This window comes from Phyllobates terribilis, unplaced genomic scaffold, assembly GCF_046119375.1.
Source record: "Phyllobates terribilis strain yellow unplaced genomic scaffold, ASM4611937v1 Scaffold_7__3_contigs__length_470593459, whole genome shotgun sequence".
In the NCBI taxonomy this organism is placed as follows: Eukaryota; Metazoa; Chordata; class Amphibia; order Anura; family Dendrobatidae; genus Phyllobates; species Phyllobates terribilis.
This window is the reverse complement of record NW_027362767.1, coordinates 330,127,030-330,150,586: the sequence shown is the minus strand read 5'-3', so window position 1 is coordinate 330,150,586 and position 23,557 is coordinate 330,127,030. Positions and strand designations below refer to the sequence as shown.

General features: G+C 44.1%; 1 protein-coding gene across 3 annotated transcripts in view; it reads left to right on the top strand.

Annotated features, from left to right (window-relative positions):
• The window catches only part of MTM1 (myotubularin 1), a 119,625-nt gene extending 96,068 nt beyond the window's left edge, over positions 1–23,557 (top strand). For all 3 annotated transcript variants that reach the window (XM_073641217.1, XM_073641216.1, XM_073641218.1), the window contains 8 exons: positions 13,663–13,812; positions 16,541–16,729; positions 17,594–17,779; positions 18,520–18,726; positions 21,405–21,497; positions 21,615–21,728; positions 22,008–22,184; positions 23,249–23,557. In XM_073641217.1, the coding sequence (XP_073497318.1) occupies positions 13,663–13,812; positions 16,541–16,729; positions 17,594–17,779; positions 18,520–18,726; positions 21,405–21,497; positions 21,615–21,728; positions 22,008–22,184; positions 23,249–23,407 (1,275 nt within the window). In that variant the 3' untranslated portion in view covers positions 23,408–23,557. The remainder of the gene's footprint in view (positions 1–13,662; positions 13,813–16,540; positions 16,730–17,593; positions 17,780–18,519; positions 18,727–21,404; positions 21,498–21,614; positions 21,729–22,007; positions 22,185–23,248) is intronic.

Here is a 23,557-nt window from a genome sequence, read left to right as displayed (position 1 = left end):
TCTCTCTCTCTCTCTCTCTCTCTCTCTCTCTCTCTTATTGGGGAAGAAAGAGTACGGGGAAAACAAAAAATAGGATCTGTGCACTATGCACAGAAGCCCTACCCACTACTTGGGATAAGAGACTCTGCAGCTCCTGCATTGAGCAAACTATATGCGCGGAAACCCTGAAATTTGCCTCTGAACTTAGAGACCTAATTAAGTCACAGGTCGAAAATACCATTAAATCCTTTCAGGTGTGTGTGTGTGTGTGTGTGTGGGGGGGGGGGGGTAAAAGGTTAAGGAAAACTAAAAACATATCCCCCTAGTCCGGTTCTAGCAGTTCTGAGAATGGCGGAGATTCGGACTCTTCCATCTCTTCATCTTCCTCTTCCTCGTCTACAGATAGAGGAGGACGGAGCTGCTTCCCTATAGAGGAAACAAATGGCCTCATTAAGGCAGTCAGATCTACCATGGGGTTAGCAGATCCTCGGCCCAAAAAATCTATCCAAGACGTAATGTTCAGCGGTCTAGAGCAAAAAAAGAGATCTTTTCCACTAAATGAACATGTTCTCTCTTTGATTAAGAAAGAGTGGAAAAAAAAGGAGAGGAAGGGCTACCTTTCCCCTAAAACGAAAGTACCCGTTCGATGACCCTGCATGTTCCTTTTGGGAGAAATCGCCAAAACTGGACGTCGCCAAAGCCTCAAAGAAATACTCCCTTCCATTTGAAGACATGGGTGTCTTAAAAGACCCCATGGATAAAAAAGCAGACACCTTCCTAAAGGGTTCCTGGGAAGCCGCTGGGTTGGGGGGGGGGGGTTAAAACCTGCGGTAGCTGCCACATGTACGGCCAGGTCATTAATGGTCTGGCTGGATCAGCTTGAAACACAACTGGGGCAGAAAACATCTAGAGATACAATTCTTGAAACTATCCCAGTAATGAAAGGGGCAGCGGCCTTCCTAGCTGACGCCTCGGCGGAGTCCGTCAGATTAGGTGCTAGGGCGACAGGGCTCGCTAACGCGGCCAGACGATCCCTCTGACTCAAATGTTGGCCCGGGGATCTACAGACTAAATCAAGATTGTGCTCCATCCCCTGTGAGGGCGAGTTTCTATTTGGGCCCGCCCATGATGACATCTTGGAAAAAGCAGGGGACAATAAGAAGCGGTTCCCTATCCTGTCTAACACTGCTTACAGAAAACCTTTTCGGAGTAAAAGGTTTATCCGTAGAAAACCCCCTAAAGAGCAGGAAAGGTGGGAAGACCGGAGAAGGAAGACCAAAGAGTTCATATTTAACAAACCCCCCAACGATGGCAGAAAGCCTCCCCAATGAGGATTTTCCCCGGGTGGGGGGAAGGCTATCAGGCTTTCTCCCGGCCTGGGAGTTAATATCAGACAGCTCATGGATTCTGAGCCTAATACAATCGGGCCTGAAACTCCAGTTCCTGACATTCCCTCAGCAAAACTTTGTCGTGAACCCCGAAAGGTTGGAGCAGGAAATCCGGGGACTGGTAGAGAAGGCAATCCTTCAGGAGGTCCCGGGGGGGGGGGAGGGGGAGGAAGGCAAGGGCTTCTATTCTCCGTTATTCCTGAGGCAAAAAAAACAGATGGGACGTACAGGACGCTTGTAAATCTAAAAAAGCTGAACAAACTTTTGAAGGTGGAAGCCTTCAAATTGGAAACAATAAAATCATCAGTAAAAATGCTATTTCCCGATTGTTTCATGGCCGTCCTGGATTTAAGACGCTTATCACGTCCCGATTCACAAAGACTACCGGAAGTTCCTCAGAGTAGCAGTTCCTATGGGTGGAGTGGTCAAACACTATCCATATACGGCCCTCCCATTCGGCATCGCCATAGCCCCGAGGGTTTTCACCAAAGTTGTTGCAGAGGTAATTGCTCATCTAAGGGAACAGAACACCTTGGTCTTCTCATACCTAGACGACTTCCTGGTAATAGGCAGCTCCTTCCTAAACTGCAAATCCCATCTGGGAAAGGTCATGGATTCTTTGACTCGCTTAGGATGGCTCTTGAATCTAGAAAAATCCAAAATAGAACCATGCCAGATACAGGAATACCTTGGCATAGTGCTGGATTCAAAAAGACAGGAGTGTCGTCTCCCCACAGAAAACATTCACAATATCATAGGCCAGATATCATGGGCAAAGCCCCACCCATCTATGTCCCTACGGAAAGCCATGTTCCTTCTAGGCTCCCTGACAGCATGTTTCCTGGCCGTCCAATGGGCTTAAATACATACCAGGACCCTACAGTGGGAAATCTTAAGAGGCATAAAAATCCCTAAGAGGGCATTTAGAAGGGCAGCTAGCGCTATCTGCAGAAACCACACTTTTCCTAGTGGTGGGAACATAGACAATCTAGCCCGGGGGATTCCTTGGACAATCCTGACACCTCAAGTCCCGGGGGCTCACCTCAACAACCTTGTAGCTCAGGGGGTCTGGACAGAACGCCTAAAGCTAGTATCCTCAAACATGAAGGAGCTCCTAGCAGTAGAGCGGGCCCTCCGGGAATTCATGCACACACTACAAGGACACCACGTGAGGGTCTTTTCAGACAACCAGGTAGTAGTGGCATACCTGAACCACCAGGGGGGTACACGGTCCCATTCCCTAATGCAGGCGACAGAGGTCATCTTTCACTTAGCCGAGGAAAACATACAATCCCTGTCAGCCCTACACATAAAAGGGATAGAAAATCTCACCGCAGACTTTGAGTCGGACACAGCTAAAGCAGGGCGAATGGGAGTTAAATCAGTCAGTTTATCAGCAGATTGTACGAATGTGGGGACGTCCCTCCGTAGATCTGTTCGCCAACAATCGGAACAAGAAAACGCACTCTTTTTTCTCCCTAGACCCCAAAGGGAACCCCGTAGCCGTGGATGCCTTCATGATCCCGTGGAGTTACCCTCTAGCTTATGCTTTTCCTCCGACCGCTCTGATCCCTGATTTTCCTCAGAACAGCTGGAAAGAGAAAGCGAGGGTAATCTTGATAGCCCCTTTTGGCCAAAGAGGGCGTGGTTTACGTGGCTGAGGATGTTATCAATCTCCGACCCATGGGTTCTTCCGGAGCTTCCGGACCTACTTTCTCAGGGTCCGGTTCTCCATCCTTGGGCTTCAAGCTTACACTTGACAGCGTGGAATTTGAAAGGGTTCTTCTGAAGGACAAAGGTTTCTCCCCAAATCTTATCACCACGCTACTTCAAAGTAGGAAACCTGTGACCACCAAACTGTACGGGAAAACCTGGAAGAAATTCCTTTCAGTCTCCGGTTCCAGGCTGGGTGGGGAGGTTCCATTGTCAGCTATCCTGGAATTCTTACAGAAGGGTTTGGAGCAGGGCCTGGCCACAAGTACCTTTTAAAAGTTCAAGTTGCGGCCCTGGGAGTGCTCTACAATTTTGATCTGGCTAGGGATAGATGGGTATCTAGGTTCATTAAAGCATTATCTAGATCCCGACCCATCCCATCCCGAAATACTACACCCTGGGATTTAAACTTGGTCCTTTCAGCTTTAATGGAGGCCCCTTTGAACCTCTGTCAGAAGCGCCCCTAAAAATCCTGTCCCTCAAAACAGCGCTCTTAGTAGCTCTCACATCCGCACGTAGGGTTAGTGATATTCAGGCCCTGTCGGCAGGCCCCCCCTTCACACAAATCTTGGAGGATAGGGTTACTCTGAAAACCAACCCTGCCTATCTGCCAAAAGATTTCACAGGTCCCAGGAAATTACCCTCCCTTCTTTCAGCCCCAACCCTAGGAACACAAAAGTGAAGGTCTTGCATACACTAGACATCAGAAGGTGCCTAATCCAATACCTAGAGGCGACACAAGAGTGTAGGGAGGATAGTTCTCTTTGTTTGCTTTCAGGGCCCTCGTAAGGGGAAGAAAGCTTCTAAGGGTACCCTGGCCAGATGGATAAGGGAGGCCATCTCACTATCGTACTCCTCACACGGGGAAGCTGCCCCGGAGAAACTGAAGGCCCACTCAACAAGAGCGGTGGCAGCCTCCTGGGCGGAGAAGGCCGGTGCTACGATAAAGCAGATATGTAGAGCGACAACCTGGTCTTCCCCCCTCTACCTTCTTCAATCACTACCGGCTAGACTTAACCTCTTCTTTAGACCTTACTTTCTGGAGAAGGGTTCTGGAAGCGGTGGTCCCCCCCTAATGAGTCACTTCTCTGCAATTCTCTCCGTGGTGCCGTCATGGGGGAAGGAGAAATACGTAGTTACTTACCGGTAACTGGATTTCTCAGAGCCCATGACGGCACCCGTACATTCCCTCCCTTCACGTGTAGGTGTGCACACTTATTAGTTACTTGTTGTAGCCACGTGGTGTCTGACGAGTTCTTAAATTGTAAAATTTTGTGTTACTAACCTGGTGGTCCTCTCATGCTCTGTAAACAACTGTTGCGGGAAAGAGGTACCGCCCTTTTATCTGTAGGTTTCCTGTCCTTGAAGGGCGGATCCCCTCTCTCCGTGGTGCCGTCATGGGGGAAGGAGAAATCCCGTTAACGGTAAGTAACTACGTCTTCCGTCTTGTGATTTTTGAGTGAAATTCTTCAAAATGGCTGTTCATGAATTTTGAAAATCAATAATGCTCTTTTTCCCTCTCTTTAGTGCCCAAAAAGTGACGTTTCACTAGAATGTCATAAAATGATTGCCACAATTACAGGCATACATTTGCACAAATATCTCTTTAAAATGTCACCAATTGATGGCTCATCCAAAAGCATCTGGTAGACCTCAAACTCTGCCCACAATGGCAAGCATTAAAGGGAACTTCTCACCATTAAAATGCAGTGCTGTCTGCAGGCAGTGTGTTATAAAGCAGGGGGAACTGAGCAGATTGATATATAGTTGTGGTAAAACATTGAATATAACTTGAGTTTATCATTTATACCTGCTTTTTGTGGGATTTCGGTCCAGTGGGCGTTCCTATCAGTCCTCCATTATAATACCACCCGCTCCCATCAGTGTCAGTGCCCTGTGACGTGCAGTTGTGGCTCAGTAATCCCACGCCTGCGCCCTTCTCTCCCTCCACAATCTGTATCTTTCCCTCCCGTCTATGAGCAGTGTATGCAGGGATCTTTTGCGCAGGCGAGTCTCACACTGACTTCCGCTCCAGTGACCTCCGGCGTGCGCAACAATAAGGTTCTCCCCACTTCCTCCCTGCATAGTCATTGCTAGGGGCGGTCCTACTAGTGATTGACAGCAATCTCTGCATATACAATCATACAGGGAAGACTGACAATCACTGAATAGGACCGCCCACTGGACTCGTGCATACAAACAGGTATTTCAATCAATAAAATGTAAGTTTTCCTGGAACTTTTAACCACGGTCAATCACTGAATAGCCAGATTTGCATTTTTTTTTTTTTTTTTTTCAGTCGGCACACTCCCTAAAAAAATAACTGTACCCCATAATGGTATCATTAAAAAGTCAGTTTTCCACACAAAAAACAAGCCTTCCTACAACTTCATCTACATAAAAATATAAAAAAGTTATGGGTCTTGTAATCTGATAATGCAAACCAATTAATTTTTATAAAAAAAAAAAAATCACCTCTTAAAAGAAAAAAAAGTATGCAAGTTTGTCACCGTTATTGTACCGACCTGGAAAATCATGTACAGTAAACCATTGTAAACAAAAAACGATGGAATCGCTTTTTTTTTTTCCCACAATTTCATCCCACTTGGATTTTGTTTTTTTGTTTTTATATAAAAAACAAGCCCTTTTACAACTGTCAATGGAAAACCAAAAAATAATTATGGCACTTGAGTGAAGGGGAGAGTAGCGCAGAGACAAAATTGTACAAGGCAGAAAGTGGTTAATACAAGCTGCAACACTTTAAGAGGAATCTGTCAGCAGGTGTTTTACTATGTAATCCGAGTGCAGTATAATGTAGGGCTGAGACCCTGATTCCAGCTATGAGTCACTTGCTGGTCTGCTTGCTGTAATTTTGATGCTATCACTGTTTTACTTGCTGCAGATCTAGCAGTTCTCTTAATGTTAAGCTGTGTATATCCCCGCCCACATCACTGATTGGCAGCTTTCTGCCCATTCACTGCCAATCAGTATTGGGGGCGGGGTTATATACAGGAGTTGACTAAGAGGCACCAGACCAGTTTTCCTGTAGTGATAATCTCCTGCTGATAAACACTGATTTTATTGGCACAGCAGTACACAGCCCAGTAGGTGACACATCGCTGGCATCGGGGTCTCTGCCCCTACATCATGCTGCTCTCCGATTACATAACGAGAACCTGCTAATACAGTGTGTGCAGAATTATTAGGCAAATGAGTATTTTGATCACATGATACTTTTTATACATGTTGTCCTACTCCAAGCTGCATAGGCTTGAGAGCCAACTACCAATTAAGTAAATCTGGTGATGTGCATCTCTGTAATGAGGAGGGGTGTTGTCTAATGACATCAACACTCTATATAAGGTGTGCTTAATTATTAGGCAACTTCCTTTCCTTTGGCAAAATGGGTCAGAAGAGAGATTTGACGGGCTCTGAAAAGTCCAAAATTGTGAGATGTCTTGAAATTTCCAAACTTTTGAAGCGTGATCAACGAACAATCAAGCGTTTCATGGCAAATAGTCAACAGGGTCGCAAGAAGCGTGTTGGCCCAAAAAGGCGCAAAATAACTGCCCATGAATTGAGGAAAATCAAGCGTGAAGCTGCCAAGATGCCATTCGCCACCAGTTTTGCCATATTTCAGAGCTACAACGTTACTGGAGTATCAAAAAGCACAAGGTGTGCGATACTCAGGGACATGGCCAAGGTAAGGAAGGCTGAAAAACGACCACCTTTGAACAAGAAACATAAGATAAAACGTCAAGAATGGGCCAAGAAATATCTTAAGACTGATTTTTCAAAGGTTTTATGGACTAATGAAATGAGTGACTCTTGATGGGCCAGATGGATGGGCCAGAGACTGGATCAGTAAAGGGCAGAGAGCTCCACTTCGACTCAGACGCCAGCAAGGTGGAGGTGGGGTACTGGTATGGGCTGGTATCATCAAAGATGAACTTGTGGGACCTTTTCGGGTTGAGGATGAAGTGAAGCTCAACTCCCAGACCTACTGCCAGTTTCTGGAAGACCACTTCTTCAAGCAGTGGTACAGGAAGAAGTCGGTATCGTTCAAGAAAAACATGATTTTCATGCAGGACAATGCTACATCACATGCATCCAACTACTCCACAGCGTGGCTGGCCAGTAAAGGTCTAAAAGAAGAAAAAATAATGACATGGCCTCCTTGTTCACCTGATCTGAACCCCATAGAGAACCTGTGGTCCATCATAAAATGTGGGATCTACAGGGAGGGAAAACAGTACACCTCTCGGAACAGTGTCTGGGAGGCTGTGGTGGCTGCTGCACGCAATGTTGATCGAAAAGAGATCAAGCAACTGACAGAATCTATGGGTGGAAGGCTGTTGAGTGTCGTCATAAAGAAAGGTGGCTATATTGATCAGTAATTTTTTTGGTTTTTGTTTTCGCATGTGAGAAATGTTTATTTCTAAATTTTGTGCACTGATATTGGTTTACCTGGTGAAAATAAACAAGTGAGATGGGATTATATTTGGTTTTTATTAAGTTGCCTAATAATTCGGCACAGTAATAGTTACCTGCACAAACCGATATCCTCCTAAGATAGCCAAATCTAAAAAAAAAAACACTTCAACTTCCAAAAATATTAAGCTTGGATATTTGAGTCTTTTCGGTTGATTGAGAACATAGTTGTTGATCAATAATAAAAATAATCCTCTAAAATACAATTTGCCTAATAATTTTGCACACAGTGTAGAAGGTTTAAACAACTGAAGGCCACAATTCCAGTAACTGACTTCTTTAACCGGTTCCCGACCGCCCACTGTACATAAACGTCGGCGCTGCCTGGGCTCTGTGCAGCGCCGACGTTTAAAAACGGTGGGTGGTCACGCAGCGCTCAGGACCCCCAGGGTCCTGCTAGCGCTGCGGTACCGGTTCAGAGCGATAGCTCTGACATGTGGCATCATGGGGACCTGATTGGATCAGGTCCCCATGATGTTAACCTGTTCCTATCTTCTAGATGCCGCGATCCATAGCGATCGCGGCATTTAAAAGATAGTGACAGCCGGTGGTCGGCGATCGGGACCCCCCACATACCTGCCAGCGGCGGGGATCCCGGTGCTGTGACCTCTGACATCATCGAGACCTGATTGGCTCAGGTCTCGATGATGTCAGCGTCACACCAGCCAATCAGAGAGATCACCAGGGAAGTTTGTTTTAGCAACAAACTTTCCCGGGCGATCTGCCTGATAAATACACTGTTTCTCCTCCGATCTCAGTGAGAGAGCAGAGGAGAAACACTGTGACAACAGCTGTCAGCCTTGCCACAGTAAAAGTGAAAAAAATAAAATAAAAAAGAAAGTAAGAGTTAGGGTTAGTGAGTCTGTCAGATCAGTCAGTCAGTTCTGTCAGATCAGTCAGTCAGTTCTGTCAGATCAGTCAGTCAGTTCTGTCAGATCAGTCAGTCAGTTCTGTCAGATCAGTCAGTCAGTTCTGTCAGATCAGTCAGTCAGTTCTGTCAGATCAGTCAGTCAGTTCTGTCAGATCAGTCAGTCAGTTCTGTCAGATCAGTCAATCAGTTCTGTCAGATCAGTCAGTCAGTCCTGTCAGATCAGTCAGTCAGTCCTGTCAGATCAGTCAGTCAGTCCTGTCAGATCAGTCAGTCAGTCCTGTCAGATCAGTCAGTCAGTCCTGTCAGATCAGTCAGTCAGTCCTGTCAGATCAGTCAGTCAGTTCTGTCAGATCAGTCAGTCAGTTCTGTCAGATCAGTCAGTCAGTTCTGTCAGATCAGTCAGTCAGTTCTGTCAGATCAGTCAGTCAGTCCTGTCAGATCAGTCAGTCAGTCCTGTCAGATCAGTCAGTCAGTCCTGTCAGATCAGTCAGTCAGTCCTGTCAGATCAGTCAGTCAGTTCTGTCAGATCAGTCAGTCAGTTCTGTCAGATCAGTCAGTCAGTTCTGTCAGATCAGTCAGTCAGTTCTGTCAGATCAGTCAGTCAGTTCTGTCAGATCAGTCAGTCAGTTCTGTCAGATCAGTCAGTCAGTTCTGTCAGATCAGTCAGTCGGATCGATCAGTCAGTTAGTCCTGTCAGATCGGTCAGTCAGTTAGTCCTGTCAGATCGGTCAGTCAGTTAGTCCTGTCAGATCGGTCAGTCAGTTAGTCCTGTCAGATCGGTCAGTCAGTTAGTCCTGTCAGATCGGTCAGTCAGTTAGTCCTGTCAGATCGGTCAGTCAGTTAGTCCTGTCAGATCAGTCAGTCAGTTAGTCCTGTCAGATCAGTCAGTCAGTTAGTCCTGTCAGATCAGTCAGTCCGGTCCGTTCAATCCAGTCAAAAAATATAATAATAAAATGGCCCGTCAGACTTATACCGCAGAGGAGGTGTATGCCCTGCTGTGTTCTGACACTGATGACAGCGCAATCTCAGATGGAGATGTGGATTTTGAGGGCTTTAGTAGCGGCGACACTGAGAGCCCAGAAATGAGCAGTGATTCTGGTCCATCCTCAAGCCCAAGGACCAGTACAGCAATAGGGGCAAATAGCGCTACTGGAGAAAAGTCTCCAAATCAGGGAACACTGCCCAGTACAAGCGCTGTCCCTGCTACTAGTGAATTGGCGCTCGCCAGTGTACAAGGGGCTTTGCCACATGATCTAGCATTTCCCAGATGGGAGGCTTCAGATTCGGCTGCTCCATTCAGCCCTGATTTCAACGCCACTCCTGGTATAAATGTGGAGGTGGAAGATTTTGGACCAATTCATTTTTTTAATTTGTTTTTTACAGACAGCTTGCTAGAGCATATTGTCATGCAAACAAATTTATATGCATCCCAGTTCATAAGCCAGAATCCCCGATCTTACTATGCTAGGGCAAATTTATGGACACCAACTAATGTCCCGGAAATAAAAAAAAAATTTTAGGACTTACATTTGCCATGGGGCTTGTTAAAAAACCGAGCATTCGATCCTACTGGTCCAACCACCCTGTTCAAGCCACCCCTATGTTTTCAGTCATTCTGCCTAGGACCCGTTATGAAATGCTCATGCGGTTTTGGCATTTTAACGACAATAGTCAATGCCTGCCCAGAAATGCCCCAGAACATGACAGGTTATATAAAATTAGACCCATCATTGAAAATTTGGCAGAAAAATTCTTAAGCCTCTACACCCCAATACAAAATATTTCTATAGATGAGTCCCTTGTAAAATTCAAAGGAAGACTGCACCTCAAGCAATTTATCCCATCTAAAAGGGCAAGGTTTGGAATAAAGATCTATAAAATGTGCGAAAGTTCAACCGGATACACATCCGCTTTCCGCATATATGAGGGGAAAGACAGCCAACTAAACCCACCAGGATGCCCTACTTATCTGGGGACATCAGGAAAAATTGTTTGGGAGCTGATAAGTCCATTTTTTCAAAAAGGCTACAATCTATATGTGGACAATTATTACACCAGCATACCCCTATTTAAAAGTCTGGTTGAACACAACATCGGGGCTTGTGGGACCATCCGTAAAAACAGTCAGGGGTTTCCACAACCATTGGTCAACCAAAAGTTCCAAAAGGGGCAGTCAGGGGCTGTACGCAACGGAGAGCTGCTTGCCCTGAAATATAGGGATAAGAGGGATATTTTTGTCCTCAGCTTGATCCACACAGATGCCACAAGGGCCACTGTAGAACTAGGATCCACCACTCCGAAGCAAAAACCTGTGTCAGTCATTGACTACAACAAACACATGGGGGGTGTGGACCTTGCAGACCAGGTTCTACAGCCATACCAGGTATCAAGAAAGTCCTATACCTGGTATAAAAAGTTGGTTATCTATTTGTTTCAGGTGGCCACATACAATTCTTTTGTGTTGTACAAAAAAGCAGGAAATTCAGATCCTTTTCTTGATTATCAAGAAAAGGTAATTGAAAATCTTGTCTTTCAAAGTGTCAGCCCCGCTCATCCATTAGAATCTGAGGATGTGAAAAGACTCACTGAGCGACATTTTATTGCACTTATTCCAGCAACGGAAACAAGAAGGAACCCCCAGAAAAGATGTCGTGTATGTACTAAGAGAGGAATGAGGCGTGATACCCGCTACTATTGCCCACAATGCCCATCATTGCCAGCCTTATGCGTCACTGACTGCTTTAAAATCTTCCACACAGAACCACGTTTTTAAACTGTAAAAATGTATCCCAATTTGTCATTCAAACATTTGGTTCATTTAGTGAATGACACATTCGAGTAGAGCTCACTTAATTTCCAGGGGCGGGTTTTCCAGAATCTAAACCTTCCATTGCGTGCTTGTTTCTGGAAATCATCCATTGAGTTAAAATGGTCTCTAAACCCATAGATGAATTCCCAGAGGGGTGTCATTTCCAAAATGGGGTCACTTCAGGGGGGATTCTTTAGCTCTGGTACTCTGAAAAGTGCCAGAACAGCATAATCCCCCCTGAAGTGACCCCGTTATGGAAATGACACCTCTGTGGGAATTCATCTATGGGTTTAGTGACCATTTACCTATCTACTTATTTTCCCACCACTAGATTAATTTATACAGAGGAGTAGATTGTAAAATTCGGTCACTTGTTGTGGGTTTCCTCTGTTTAGGCACCTCAGGGGCTCTCCAAATGCAACATGGCGTCCGCTATCCATTCCAGTCAAATTTCCATTCCAAAAGTCAAATGGCGCTCCTTACCTTCCGAGCCATGCCGTGCGCCCAAACAGTGGCTTTGCACCACATATGGGGTATCGGCATGCTCAGGAGAAATTGCACAACACATTTTGGGGTCCATTTTTTTCTGGCTGCCCTTGAGAAAATTAAAAATTTGAGGCTAAAGTAGCAGTTTTGTGTTTTAAAAATGTGTTTTTTTTATTTTCACACTTCAACATTATAAAATTGTGTGAAGCCCCTGGGGGTTCAAGGTGCTCACCACACATCTAGATAAGTTCCTTGAGGGGTCTAGTTTCCAAAATGGGGTGACTTGTTGGGGGTTTCCTCTGTTTAGGCACCTCAGGGGCTCTCCAAATGCAACATGGCGTCCGCTATCGATTCCAGTCAAATTTCCATTCCAAAAGTCAAATGGCGCTCCTTACCTTCCGAGCCATGCCGTGCGCCCAAACAGTGGTTTTGCACCACATATGGGGTATCAGCGTGCTCAGGAGAAATTGCACAACACATTTTGGGGTCCATTTTTTTCTGGCTGCCCTTGTGAAAATTAAAAATTTGAGGTTAAAGTAGCAGTTTTGTGAAAAAAAGTTAAATGTTCATTGTTTTCTTCCACATTCCAAAAATTCCTGTGAAGCACCTGAAGGGTTAATAAAGTTCTTGAATGTGGTTTTGATCACCATGAGGGGTGCAGTTTTTAGAATGGTGTCACTTTTGGGTATTTTCTGTCATAAAGACCCCTCAAAGTGATTTCAAATAAGATGTGGTCCCTAAAAAAATGTTTTTGTAAATTTTGTTGTAAAAATGAGAAATCGCTGGTCAACTTTTAACCCTTATAGCTCCCTAACAAAAAAAAAAATTTGGTTCCAAAATTGTGCTGATGTGAAGTATACATGTGGGAAATGTTATTCATTAACTATTTTGTGTGACATATCGCTCTGATTAAAGGGCATGAAAATTCAAAGTTTGAAAATTGCAACATTTTCAAACTTTTCGCCAAATTTCCGATTTTTTCACAAATAAACGCAAGTGATATCGAAGAAATTTTACCACTATCATGAAGTACAATATGTCACAAAAAAACAGTCTCAGAATCAGGGGAATCCGTTGCAGCGTTCCAGAGTAATTGCTTCATAAAGTGACAGTGGTCAGAATTGTAAAAATTGGCCCGGTCACGAAGGCAAAAACAGGCTCTGGCGCGAAGTGGTTAAACACGATGGAGAATATATATTTTATATAAGTGATACTTTTCTGTCCAGGAAGGGGGGGTGAAGGATAAAATGAGTGCACACTCCTACTCTTTGGGTGTGAGCTGGAAGTGTCTGGCCATGTGATGTGTAGTGTATATGATGGGCAGATTGTACTGGAACTGGAGGAGAATTACAGATTGTATTGTGATAGAAGATAAATCAGGTGTCACACAGTCTGACAACTAATACTTCTGTCATTTATAGGACGTGTTCTGCAGCCCTCTTCTGTGTCAGGCTGATGATACAAAGCAGTAAGAGGTTGAGATGAAACGTTCGTGTGGGATGAGCGCGGCTCCGGGCTTCGTGCCCAGGTTGAGTCAGCCTGTTAGTACAGCAGCTGCCAGCTCTATGGCCACTCCGCCCTCCTAGCATTTTCAATCATTATGCCATTAAAGCGATTACACCCAGTATTCTGTGTCTGTACATTTCCACTTAGGGCTCAGATACACCTCCCGGTCCTCGTCACACCATGAGCCTGTTCATGGATGCTGTTGCAGACCATGGTGTGAAATGCTCGGCCTGGCATTTGTGTCTTTTGTGCCCTGTTCCCCCTTCTATAGTGTATGAGGAATCTGTAAGGCAGATGGCCTTCATATTGTGAGATTTGATCACCACCCTGTGGTTACATGCTCAACATGCAATTACAAAAATAATGCCAAGAAGTGAAATTACTAACATTATTTTATTTCTCTCCTCCTTTTACCCTAGGGTTTACCAAACGATAATTGGAGATTAACCTTTATGAATCAAAAGTATGAATTCTGTGACACCTACCCTCCTCTGTTAATAGTCCCATTTAATGCTACAGATGATGATCTCAGGAAAGTCGCTGCCTTCAGGTCCAGGAACAGGATTCCGGTATGTGCAAGAGTTAGCAATTGTACAGGGTAAATTAAATCGGTGTCGCTCCGGTCCCACGCCGCCATTTTGAGACCAAAACTTCTGACTGACTGGAAGTCATAGGTAATGGTCTCAAGCTCTCAGTGCAAGTCTATTAGAGGCTCGTTGTGGCCTCGTTCTTCCTCTCATAGACTTACACTGAGTTGTGACTTATGGATCCGTCCAGGAAACACTGAAGCGATTGCGCAGGTTATAAACTGCTGGAGACCGACCCAAGTAGCACCAATAACAGATGAAAACAGCGGCTGGTAAGTATAAGGCTAGGGGCAGGGAACTTGGATTAGTTGCACCACTCTAGGGGTAAAATAAAAAAGCACTGGAGTGGTGCTTTAAATTAATTTGTGTGTTTTTTTTTTTTTTTTTTTTTTTTAACTCTCCCTTTACCCCCTACTGTAGTACAATCTTTTCTAACAATTAGAACTCTTGCAATATTCACACTGACCACTGTGGCTTTTTTAGACTCTAACTTTTTGTTAGTGTTTCAGTTAACACATGTACATTAACCACAATGATTAGATCCCAACCCTATCTTTTGTGTTGAAGTGTCTAATGCGCATGTGCAAAGGTCATTGTGAAGGAAAAAGGAGACAGGTCATTGCGTGTCAGCTATCAGCTGAGTATGAAGGTGTCCTCTGTCATTGTAATCCTGTTCTCTGATAATATGGCGCCTTGCTGAAAACTCTTCCTGAATGGAAAGGAAGTAGGAGTCTAAAATTTCTCAATTGACCCTTGGGGAAAATTGCAAGATTAATGATATTTTAGTAATAAAGATTGATATGTAAAAAAAAATGCCAAAATAAATAATGCGAAGCTCTAAAATCTGATTTTAAATAGGTCCTTTTCTGACAACACATTCCCTTTAAATGTGACATACGGGGGATCCCCACAGCGTAGCTAGTACACCCCATTGTCTTTCTTTATTGGCAACCTCCCCTGCCTATCACTTTTGTACAGAGCTTTTCTGTAGCCAAACTGGTGTTTGTACAGAGTGATTCACTCACTACTTTACCTGGAAAAATTGCTGTAACTTCTAAAGGAGATAGTCGACCGTACTGAAATTTGGACTGTACATATTTTGGATTATGAAAAATGAGTGTAATGAACCTCAGCGACAGTGATGAGAAACCTCCTCGCACCGAGTGGTCTCACAGACTTGTCGCCCCACCAGTCTACACGAGGAGATAGACTTGCTGCACGTCTTTCTTCGTGTCTGTAGCGTGTGCTGCTTGCATTTAATTCCTGCCAAAATTCCTTCTTCATTTGTCAACAATGTACAGATACAGTTTGGAAGAGCGTGTTTTCATTGTGAAAATTTAATGGAAAACTGAGCCAAAGTGAGTTTCTAAAGAAGTTTGGAGGTCGGAATCCGCTGTTCAAACCGTGTGTTGAAGCCTTCTTTGATGAGGGTAAATCTCCAAGGGACAGTGGCCACCAAAATGTTTTCCTTTGGGGCCATTTGAAGGGTCCGGGTGTACAGTAACAAGCTACGAACATTACAGGCCTCTGAGAGAACATACAGCGAGAAATTCAGGCTGTGACCCCAGACATCCTGCGGAATACATCCAACAATATGGAATGGCGCAAGCTAATTACTGCTCATTAGAGGACCTATCTTTTCTGAGAAAAATACAAAGTGACAGAAAATAACATTTTAAGACCACCTTCTCAAATATTTTGTTATTAGCAAATCAGATGATGATGGTCGGTATCACAGGACACAGATTACATTACATTTTACCAGAGTGATGGCAGAATCTGATGATTCCTTTCTCCGAGCCTATTCTGTACATCGGCTGAATAGTGGGTATGAAGACTTCTGCTCAGGTCTTGTTAGCATTTTGGGCGAACAAATCAATTTTCCTGTTTTGACATTTTTGTCGCTAGAATTCAGTGGGAGAATCAATTCACTTATTTCTCTCATAAATTCACCAAAAGCAAAGTTGTAATGTGGAAAATAATTCACTAATGTATATTAATGTACTGACAATCGGCAAAGTGCAAACCCGGCAAAAGGTTACCCGCCTGCCATATACTACATACAGAATGTGATGGGGGATCATACAGCTGCTCGTAAAGGGACTTTCACGTCTCCGCTGCTTGGGTCGCGGGGGTCTCTGCTGTAGCCAATAGCGAGCTCAGCAGCTCATGTCATGGACTGTTAGAGCACATATGTCAAACTCTGTCCCGTGGGCCAAATTTGTTCCTTATGGTGACTATATTTGGCCCGCAACGCCATATAGAGGACTATGTGAGGGCCATTATTCTGAATGGAGGACTATTTGTGGCCCATTTTACTGTGTGGAGGGCTGTATGGGGATCACAGTTGGCGGATCATACTGTGTTGGGGTCACCATACTTTGACAGGGGAGTTGAGGATGGGGGGTACTGCAGGGTCATCATACTGTAGAGGGGACTGTGGAGGAATTCACTGTCCTTTTTTTGGTCCTTTTTGTGTATTTGAGTTTGACATCCCTGCGTTAGAGGGTTGCACGGACCATGCTCCCTTCTATATAGAGGTCTCCTCCTCTTCTAATGGATAGGACCGGTGCATGACCTGTACTGGCCCTCCGCATCTTCTAAGGCTCCTGTCACCAGGATGTCCTCAGCGCTGATGGATCAACCCTCTGAGTCTTAAGACAAAATAATCTTCCTTGGTTTCTGAATAATACATTTCTTCACCCCACAGGTTTTGTCTTGGATACATCCAGAAAATCAGTCCGTTATCACAAGGTGCAGTCAGCCATTGGTCGGTATGAGCGGCAAGCGGAATAAGGATGATGAGCGGTACCTAGAGATAATTAAAGATGCCAATAATCAAACCTCCAAACTGACAATTTATGATGCCAGGCCCAATGTAAATGCTGTGGCTAATAAGGTAAGAGACTTCACCCAAGTCATTGATATCACGGCTGCCCTCTCTGTGCATGTATAAGGTATTACTGCAGTTACATGGATTTTAACATGTGGTATAAATGCCGCTGTTCTTTTGAGTGACTTTTTTGTTTCTTTTGTTCCTGAAACATGGACCCTCTTCCCTGTATGTAAATCTACTAATTTAGCCAAGGGGGTGTGATCTCAAGAAGCCCGCGCTCCCTTGTGGATTAACTTTACATACAGGAGGGGCCATATCTTGGGAACAAATAAGAAATATCAGATTTAGGCAAAGAATGACTTTCCGGCCAGGTGTAATAAATAACTGGCAAGTGAGAGATTCTCTAGATTGGAGTAGGGAAGCTGCACAGAACGGCGGATCCTGATCACCTATATACTATCACATATAAGATGGGAGTACCATTTTAAATATATTTTGATTTTTCTTATTTTGTGACGTTCAAAAGTAGTGCTGCACACAATGATAGCCTTGTAAGGATGGTAATGTGTGCAGCCGTGACGACTACAACAAGTGACCCTATCCAACAGTCACATGGAATAGTAATATCACCACAGCCGGAAACCGCAAGTTGTGAGTGTTTGGGTCGAGCCGGCTCTCGGACAAGAACGGCTCCCAATACATTTGTACTCCAGTAAGGCTCTTCTAGACCTCCACTGTACATTTAATGCAGCCTGGCAACATGTCATAAAGTAGTAATAGATATTGGGATTGTGTTACTACAGTTGTCCTAATCTGTTGCGGATGGCGGCATTATGCACATGGTTTCTGTGTGTCAGTGCTTTATTTGGCCTCTAATCTGTACTTTATACTTGGAGCTATTCTGTATCCCACGTGGTCTTTCTGTAGGCAACGGGAGGGGGCTACGAGAGCGAGGATGCATATCCATTCGCGGAACTTGTCTTTCTGGATATCCATAACATTCACGTAATGCGAGAATCTCTGAAGAAGCTGAAGGATATTGTCTTTCCACATGTTGAGGAGTCTCACTGGTTATCTAGCCTGGAGTCTACTCACTGGTTAGAGCACATTAAGGTGAGTGGGAAGCGTTAATACGCAGTGCTGAAGGTGGAAATGAGGGGAAGTAGGGGCAGCCTCAGGTTATCATTATTCCCCATCTCTAGATTGTGGTTTGTCTATGTAGTATTTGTGTATTGTCTCATAGATGCTAAATGAGTGAATGGTGTGATTGGGACAGTAGGTGTATGCTCATTCCCTATAGGTGCATTTTTATTTTTTTAAGAACAATTGATTTTAGCTATTTTCACAAAAATAAGCTGCCGATTGCCTGGCGAAATACTAGTTTGTTGGGTGAAATCATTTGGTTTGCCTGCCGGTGCCTTATTCACCCTTAGCTGGTCCAGCATTGTGTCTTCACCACCGCTCTGTTATTGCATTGTCAATAGCACTGCAGTCAATCAGTGAGCTCAGCAGATCATGCCGTCAGCTGGGGCAGAGCCACTTGGCTTACTGACGCAGCGCTGTCAACATGACTTCAGCGCTGCAGACAATACCAGACATTAGGAGCAGCAGCAGAGACTCAGCGCTGGACCCCGGGAGGGTGAGTAAAGCACAATTTATTTATTTTTTAAAACCAACTACAGTTGGAGGACAAAGGTTTTCCCAAGACAGAAAACCCCTTTTTAATGTTGCATCATTGTAAATGCACCCTCAGGATATATATACACTATATAAAATCTGTAGATATATAATATGGGCACAGTGGCCACTACGGTGGCTTGTACTGACCTGAGCGGTTTTTCTTCTCTCTTCAGCTGGTCTTGACAGGAGCCATTCAGGTAGCGGATAAGGTGGTGTCTGGGAAAAGTTCTGTGGTGGTGCACTGCAGCGACGGCTGGGACCGGACAGCCCAGCTGACGTCTCTGGCCATGCTGATGCTGGACAGCTACTACAGGACTGTAGAAGGCTTTGAGGTGTTGGTCCAAAAGGAGTGGATTAGTTTTGGGCATAAGTTTGGATCGGTAAGTATGGGAACCTCCTTTTTTTTTTTTTTTTTTTTCTTTTCAGAAAAAGTTAGTTGGCAGTATGTTTTAAAATTTTCTATAGGATTCAAAGAGGTCAATGCTCCCCATTTTATTCTTGGTCATTTTTTTGATACTGTGGAATAAAAGGAATTATGAGCAACATATCCAAATTTCCTACATTGTGAACCAGGCCCAGCTCTGTACTTTGTGTGTGTGGTTTTACTGATCTTTGCTACTCAGTCCATTCAAGTGAAGGGGATTAAAATGCAGTAGTAGAGACAGCCAAAATAAACTGTACGGGGCTGTGCCGCTAAACAATGAAGGGGAAGTGGCACTCACTGCACAGCTGCAGGCCTTTCAATCCACTGATCAAGAGTTGGGCACCCACTGAAATTATACTGCATATGTCCTCAATATCGCAGGCCAGAACAAGCCCTTTAAAGCAAAAATGGCCTGAAACTTTATCTAAAACTGTCAGGATACAGTTCTGTTTTGGAAAACAATTGGTTTTAAAGAACCTTTTAAGGAGTAACCATCTTAATTGTTTTTTCATAAATCAATAGTACACATACAAATAAGAAACATTAATATATCTTATTGGAGAAATCTGCTGCTTTTGTCCTCCTGAACTGATAATTCAATTCAGAATTTCCCATTGCTGAAATTGGAGACAGTTGGTGCTCATAAAGGTCTATGGAGAACTTGCAGCAGAATGTCTGCTCCTCCTCCCACCTCCCATGGGACATTATGAGCACTATATTTCCTCTCCTGTCTTAGTAATGGAACGGAAAAATCTGTGTTCACTGAATGAAGATTACATATATTTTACCACTTACTTGAGAATGAAAGATCAGCCCAGGAGGAGAAAGAAGCAGAATTCTCTGATAAGATATATTACAAAGTTGCTTCTTCTCATGTACTATTGATTTATGGAATAAAAATTGAAACGACGATTACCCTTTCATATTGGACATATCCGCGGTGGTGAGCTGCATACAGACTCACATATACATGTAATTATGATGTAAGAAGAATGGTGGTCTGTGCATAGCGAGGCCTGGAAAGTTGCAGGAAAACCATTGACGTATACATTCACTGTTAAATATTTATCTCTGGCAAATGCTTAGATTGCCTTTCTATACAAACTATTATGTCAGCTAAACATTAGGCGGTCACACATTATTTTTACAGTTTAACATTTTTTTCAAGCAAAATTGTGACATGTATGTCCTGGTGCGGCAAGTTACAAGTACGTGTTCGGATTGGCATGGACTTCGGAGATGTGCCTCGGGGTAACTCTGGACTCTGAACTCTCCTTCAAACCACATATCCAAGTCCTTTCCACTTCCTGCCGACTCCAACTCAAAAATATCTCCCGGATCAGCACATTCCTCAACCATGAATCTGCAAAAACACTAGTGCATGCCCTCATCATCTCCCGCCTCAACTACAGCAACCTCCTGCTCTGTGGCCTCCCCTCTAACACTCTCGCCCCCCTCCAGTCTATCCTAAACTCTGATGGCTGACTAATCCACCAGTCCCCCCCGCTATTCCCCGGCCTCTCCTCTCTATCAATCCCTTCACTGGCTCCCCATTGCCCAGACACTCCAGTTCAAAATCCTAACCATGACATACAAAGCCATCCACAACCTGTCTCCTCCATATATCTGTGACCTAGTCTCCCGGTACTTACCTGCACGCAACCTCCAATCCTCACAAGATCCCCTCTACTCCCCTCTTATCTCCTCTTCCCACAATCGCATACAAGATTTCTCCCGTTTTTTCCCCCGTACTCTGGAACTCTCTACCCCAACACATCAGACTGTCTCGCCTACCGGGGAAACCTTCAAAAAGAACCTGAAGACCCACCTCTTCCAACAAGCCTACAACCTGCAGTAACCATTGCTCTACCATACCGCTGCACGACAAGCTGTACCCTCACCTACTGTATCCTCACCCATCCCTTGTAGATTGTGAGCCCTCGCGGGCAGGGTCCTCTTTCCTCCTGTTCCTGTACCAGTTTGCCGTCACGTCTTTGTTCAAGATTTTTGTAATTGTTTTTGCTATGTATACCCCCTTTTTCACATGGAATAAATGGCGCTATAATAATAATGCCATCTGCAGCAAGAGCAAGCTGTATTGTACAGCTGAACTCCCTCTGCATGTGCTTTTGCCAGAGCTAGTGCGGATGTCAGCACTTTAACCCCCCAGATATCACTATTAATAGTGACAGCAGTTTATGACAAGTTTAACAGAGCTCTCCCTCTATCAGACAGTCTGCACCCCAACAATATGATTGTGGGATTTCATTGCTTTACTACCGCAATCGGAGGTCTCACAATGGTCTTGTGTCTGCCATATTCCTCTGCCTATCAGATTCTGACAAGGATGGTGTAATCTGCTACCTGAGCGTGTACTATACACACAAGCTTAAATGCACTGCACTACATAAGTAGTGCACTTTTATCAAATGTTATCATTAGTCCTTGTGGGACTAATACATGTTTATAAAAAAAAATAAATTAAAAAATGACAGTTTTACCCACAAAGTACTTTAATTTTGGGGGGTGATAAAACGCTCTCAAAATCACACCTATTTGGTAACTGACTGTACTATAAAACTGTTTTTATTTATTTTTTTCCTGGCTGTTAAAAATTGTTATTCATAATTTTAGAGAATTGGACACGGCGATAAAAATCACGCTGATGCCGACAGATCTCCAATCTTCCTTCAGTTCATAGACTGCGTATGGCAAATGTCTAAACAGGTAAGTTCTTCATCCGTGCCGGACCGCTGTTATCAGCCATTCTTGAGAAATCTGCTGTACTGTACAACTAGATGCCTGTTGTCTCACAACAATTGTGCTGTTATTTTCCCTTTTTAGTTTCCAACAGCATTTGAGTTCAATGAGCATTTTCTAATCACCATTCTGGATCATCTGTACAGCTGCCGATTTGGCTCTTTCTTGTTTAACTGCGAATCTGTGAGAGAAAAAGAGGCAAGTAGCTCCACGCTGGGTGTATAGAACGGTCTACATAAGATTGAAATGCGTCATTAACAAAGGAGGAACACACGGCAGGGCGCTGGCTGCACAATTGTGAGACAGTGGTGTTACGGCGGCACCTCTGGCCCTATTTTTACATCACTGGTGTTACAATATTACATCCTGTAGTTACATTTACAATTGGTCACTAGCCTAAATATAGATGGAAATTAAGCAGAGAGACATGTTTTATCGTCATTTTCAGTTGCTAGATTTATGCTTCTTTCATCCTAGAAACTTAGAGAAAAGACGCAGTCCTTGTGGTCCTGGATAAACAGTGAAAAGTCAAAGTACATAAATCCCTTTTACACCAAGGAGTCCAATCGAGTCTTGTACCCTGTTGCTAGCATGCGTCACCTGGAGCTCTGGGTCAATTACTATATTAGGTGGAATACAAGAATCCGACAGCAGGTAAACTTTGTGTCTTTTTGTGAACCGACAAATCAAACTTTAGCACAAGGTGGCATATTATTAAGAAGGCACATAAGATGGGATCCAGTAGTGGCACAATAGTTTGAGTTAAAATCACTATCAACCATTAAGATGTACTGCAGAATGAGACTGTGGAGAGGGGCTAAAATGAGAGATGTACTTCAGAATGGGTCTGTATACTGTGGCTGAGATTAGTTGAGTTGTGTTTGTTTTCTGCTGCTGAGAGACCCGTGATGTGAAACTGGAAATGCTGCTCTGTTGATGCATACAACAGCGGATTATCTTCTGCCACATGCATCACCACAGCAGCACTTGCAGTTTCGCAAAACTGATATGTCCACAACAGGCAACAATCACTGCTCTGCACTTTTGTTGTGGAGGGGTTGAGCTCTGATAACAACAAGCTAACAGTGTTGTAAAACCACAGAGCCGCCATAATGATGTAGATGGCCCAAGATAAAATCTGTCAGACCGGGTACCTTCTATGAAGGAGCACAGTGTGCGCAGAAGCATAAGGTGAATTCTACACTTAGATTAGCCTGATGGTAACTCAGACAGGTAGGGCTAGTCAGGGGCGCAAAGGAAAGGGGAGAGGTGTCTGTAGCACTGAGGAGAAGCAAGTGCTGCCGGGAAATGTAGTTTTTAGCAAATAAGAGTAGGACCGCTCATTCTGCTAGGAGGAGCTTGGATGCACATGGACAGATGGAGATTAAAAGACACGTACTTTAAGTGCAGAAGTCTGAAAGGGGCCTAAGGTCTGGGCTAAACGCAGACATCAAGTGATGGCTTCAGGCTGAAGATCGACATCTATTGAAGAGAGCAGGAGCTGATCTGCAGTACCTGGCAGCAGCCACTACACAGTGCATGGAGCCGCGGCATACCGGCTCTGTACACCGTTTACATCCAGCTGCAAGTGGAGGTGCCAAGGATTCAGGTCTCCAGTTTTACATTGACGAGACATGTTATTTATATAAAATAAAATACCTAATTATTGGTATATTGGAATTACCTATTTTTTGCCTTTTTTTTACCTTTGTCAATAGCAACCAAACCCAGTGGAACAGCGTTACATGGAGCTCCTGGCTGTACGAGACGATTATATAAAGAAACTTGAAGAACTTCAAATCTCAAATTCACCAAAAATGAACAGCTCCTCCACCTCCCCTCCATCACCTTCACGAATCTTGCAAACTCCATTTTGAACAATAACAAAAAAGGAAGAAAAAAAAAAAAATCTCCTGTATGAAGTATAGATACGGACTCTGCTCAATTTCGGGGAGGCCATTTTGAATGATGCCTTACTTTGGATGAAGTTTAACACTTCGCGGTTGAATAAAAATGTGCCTTTTTAA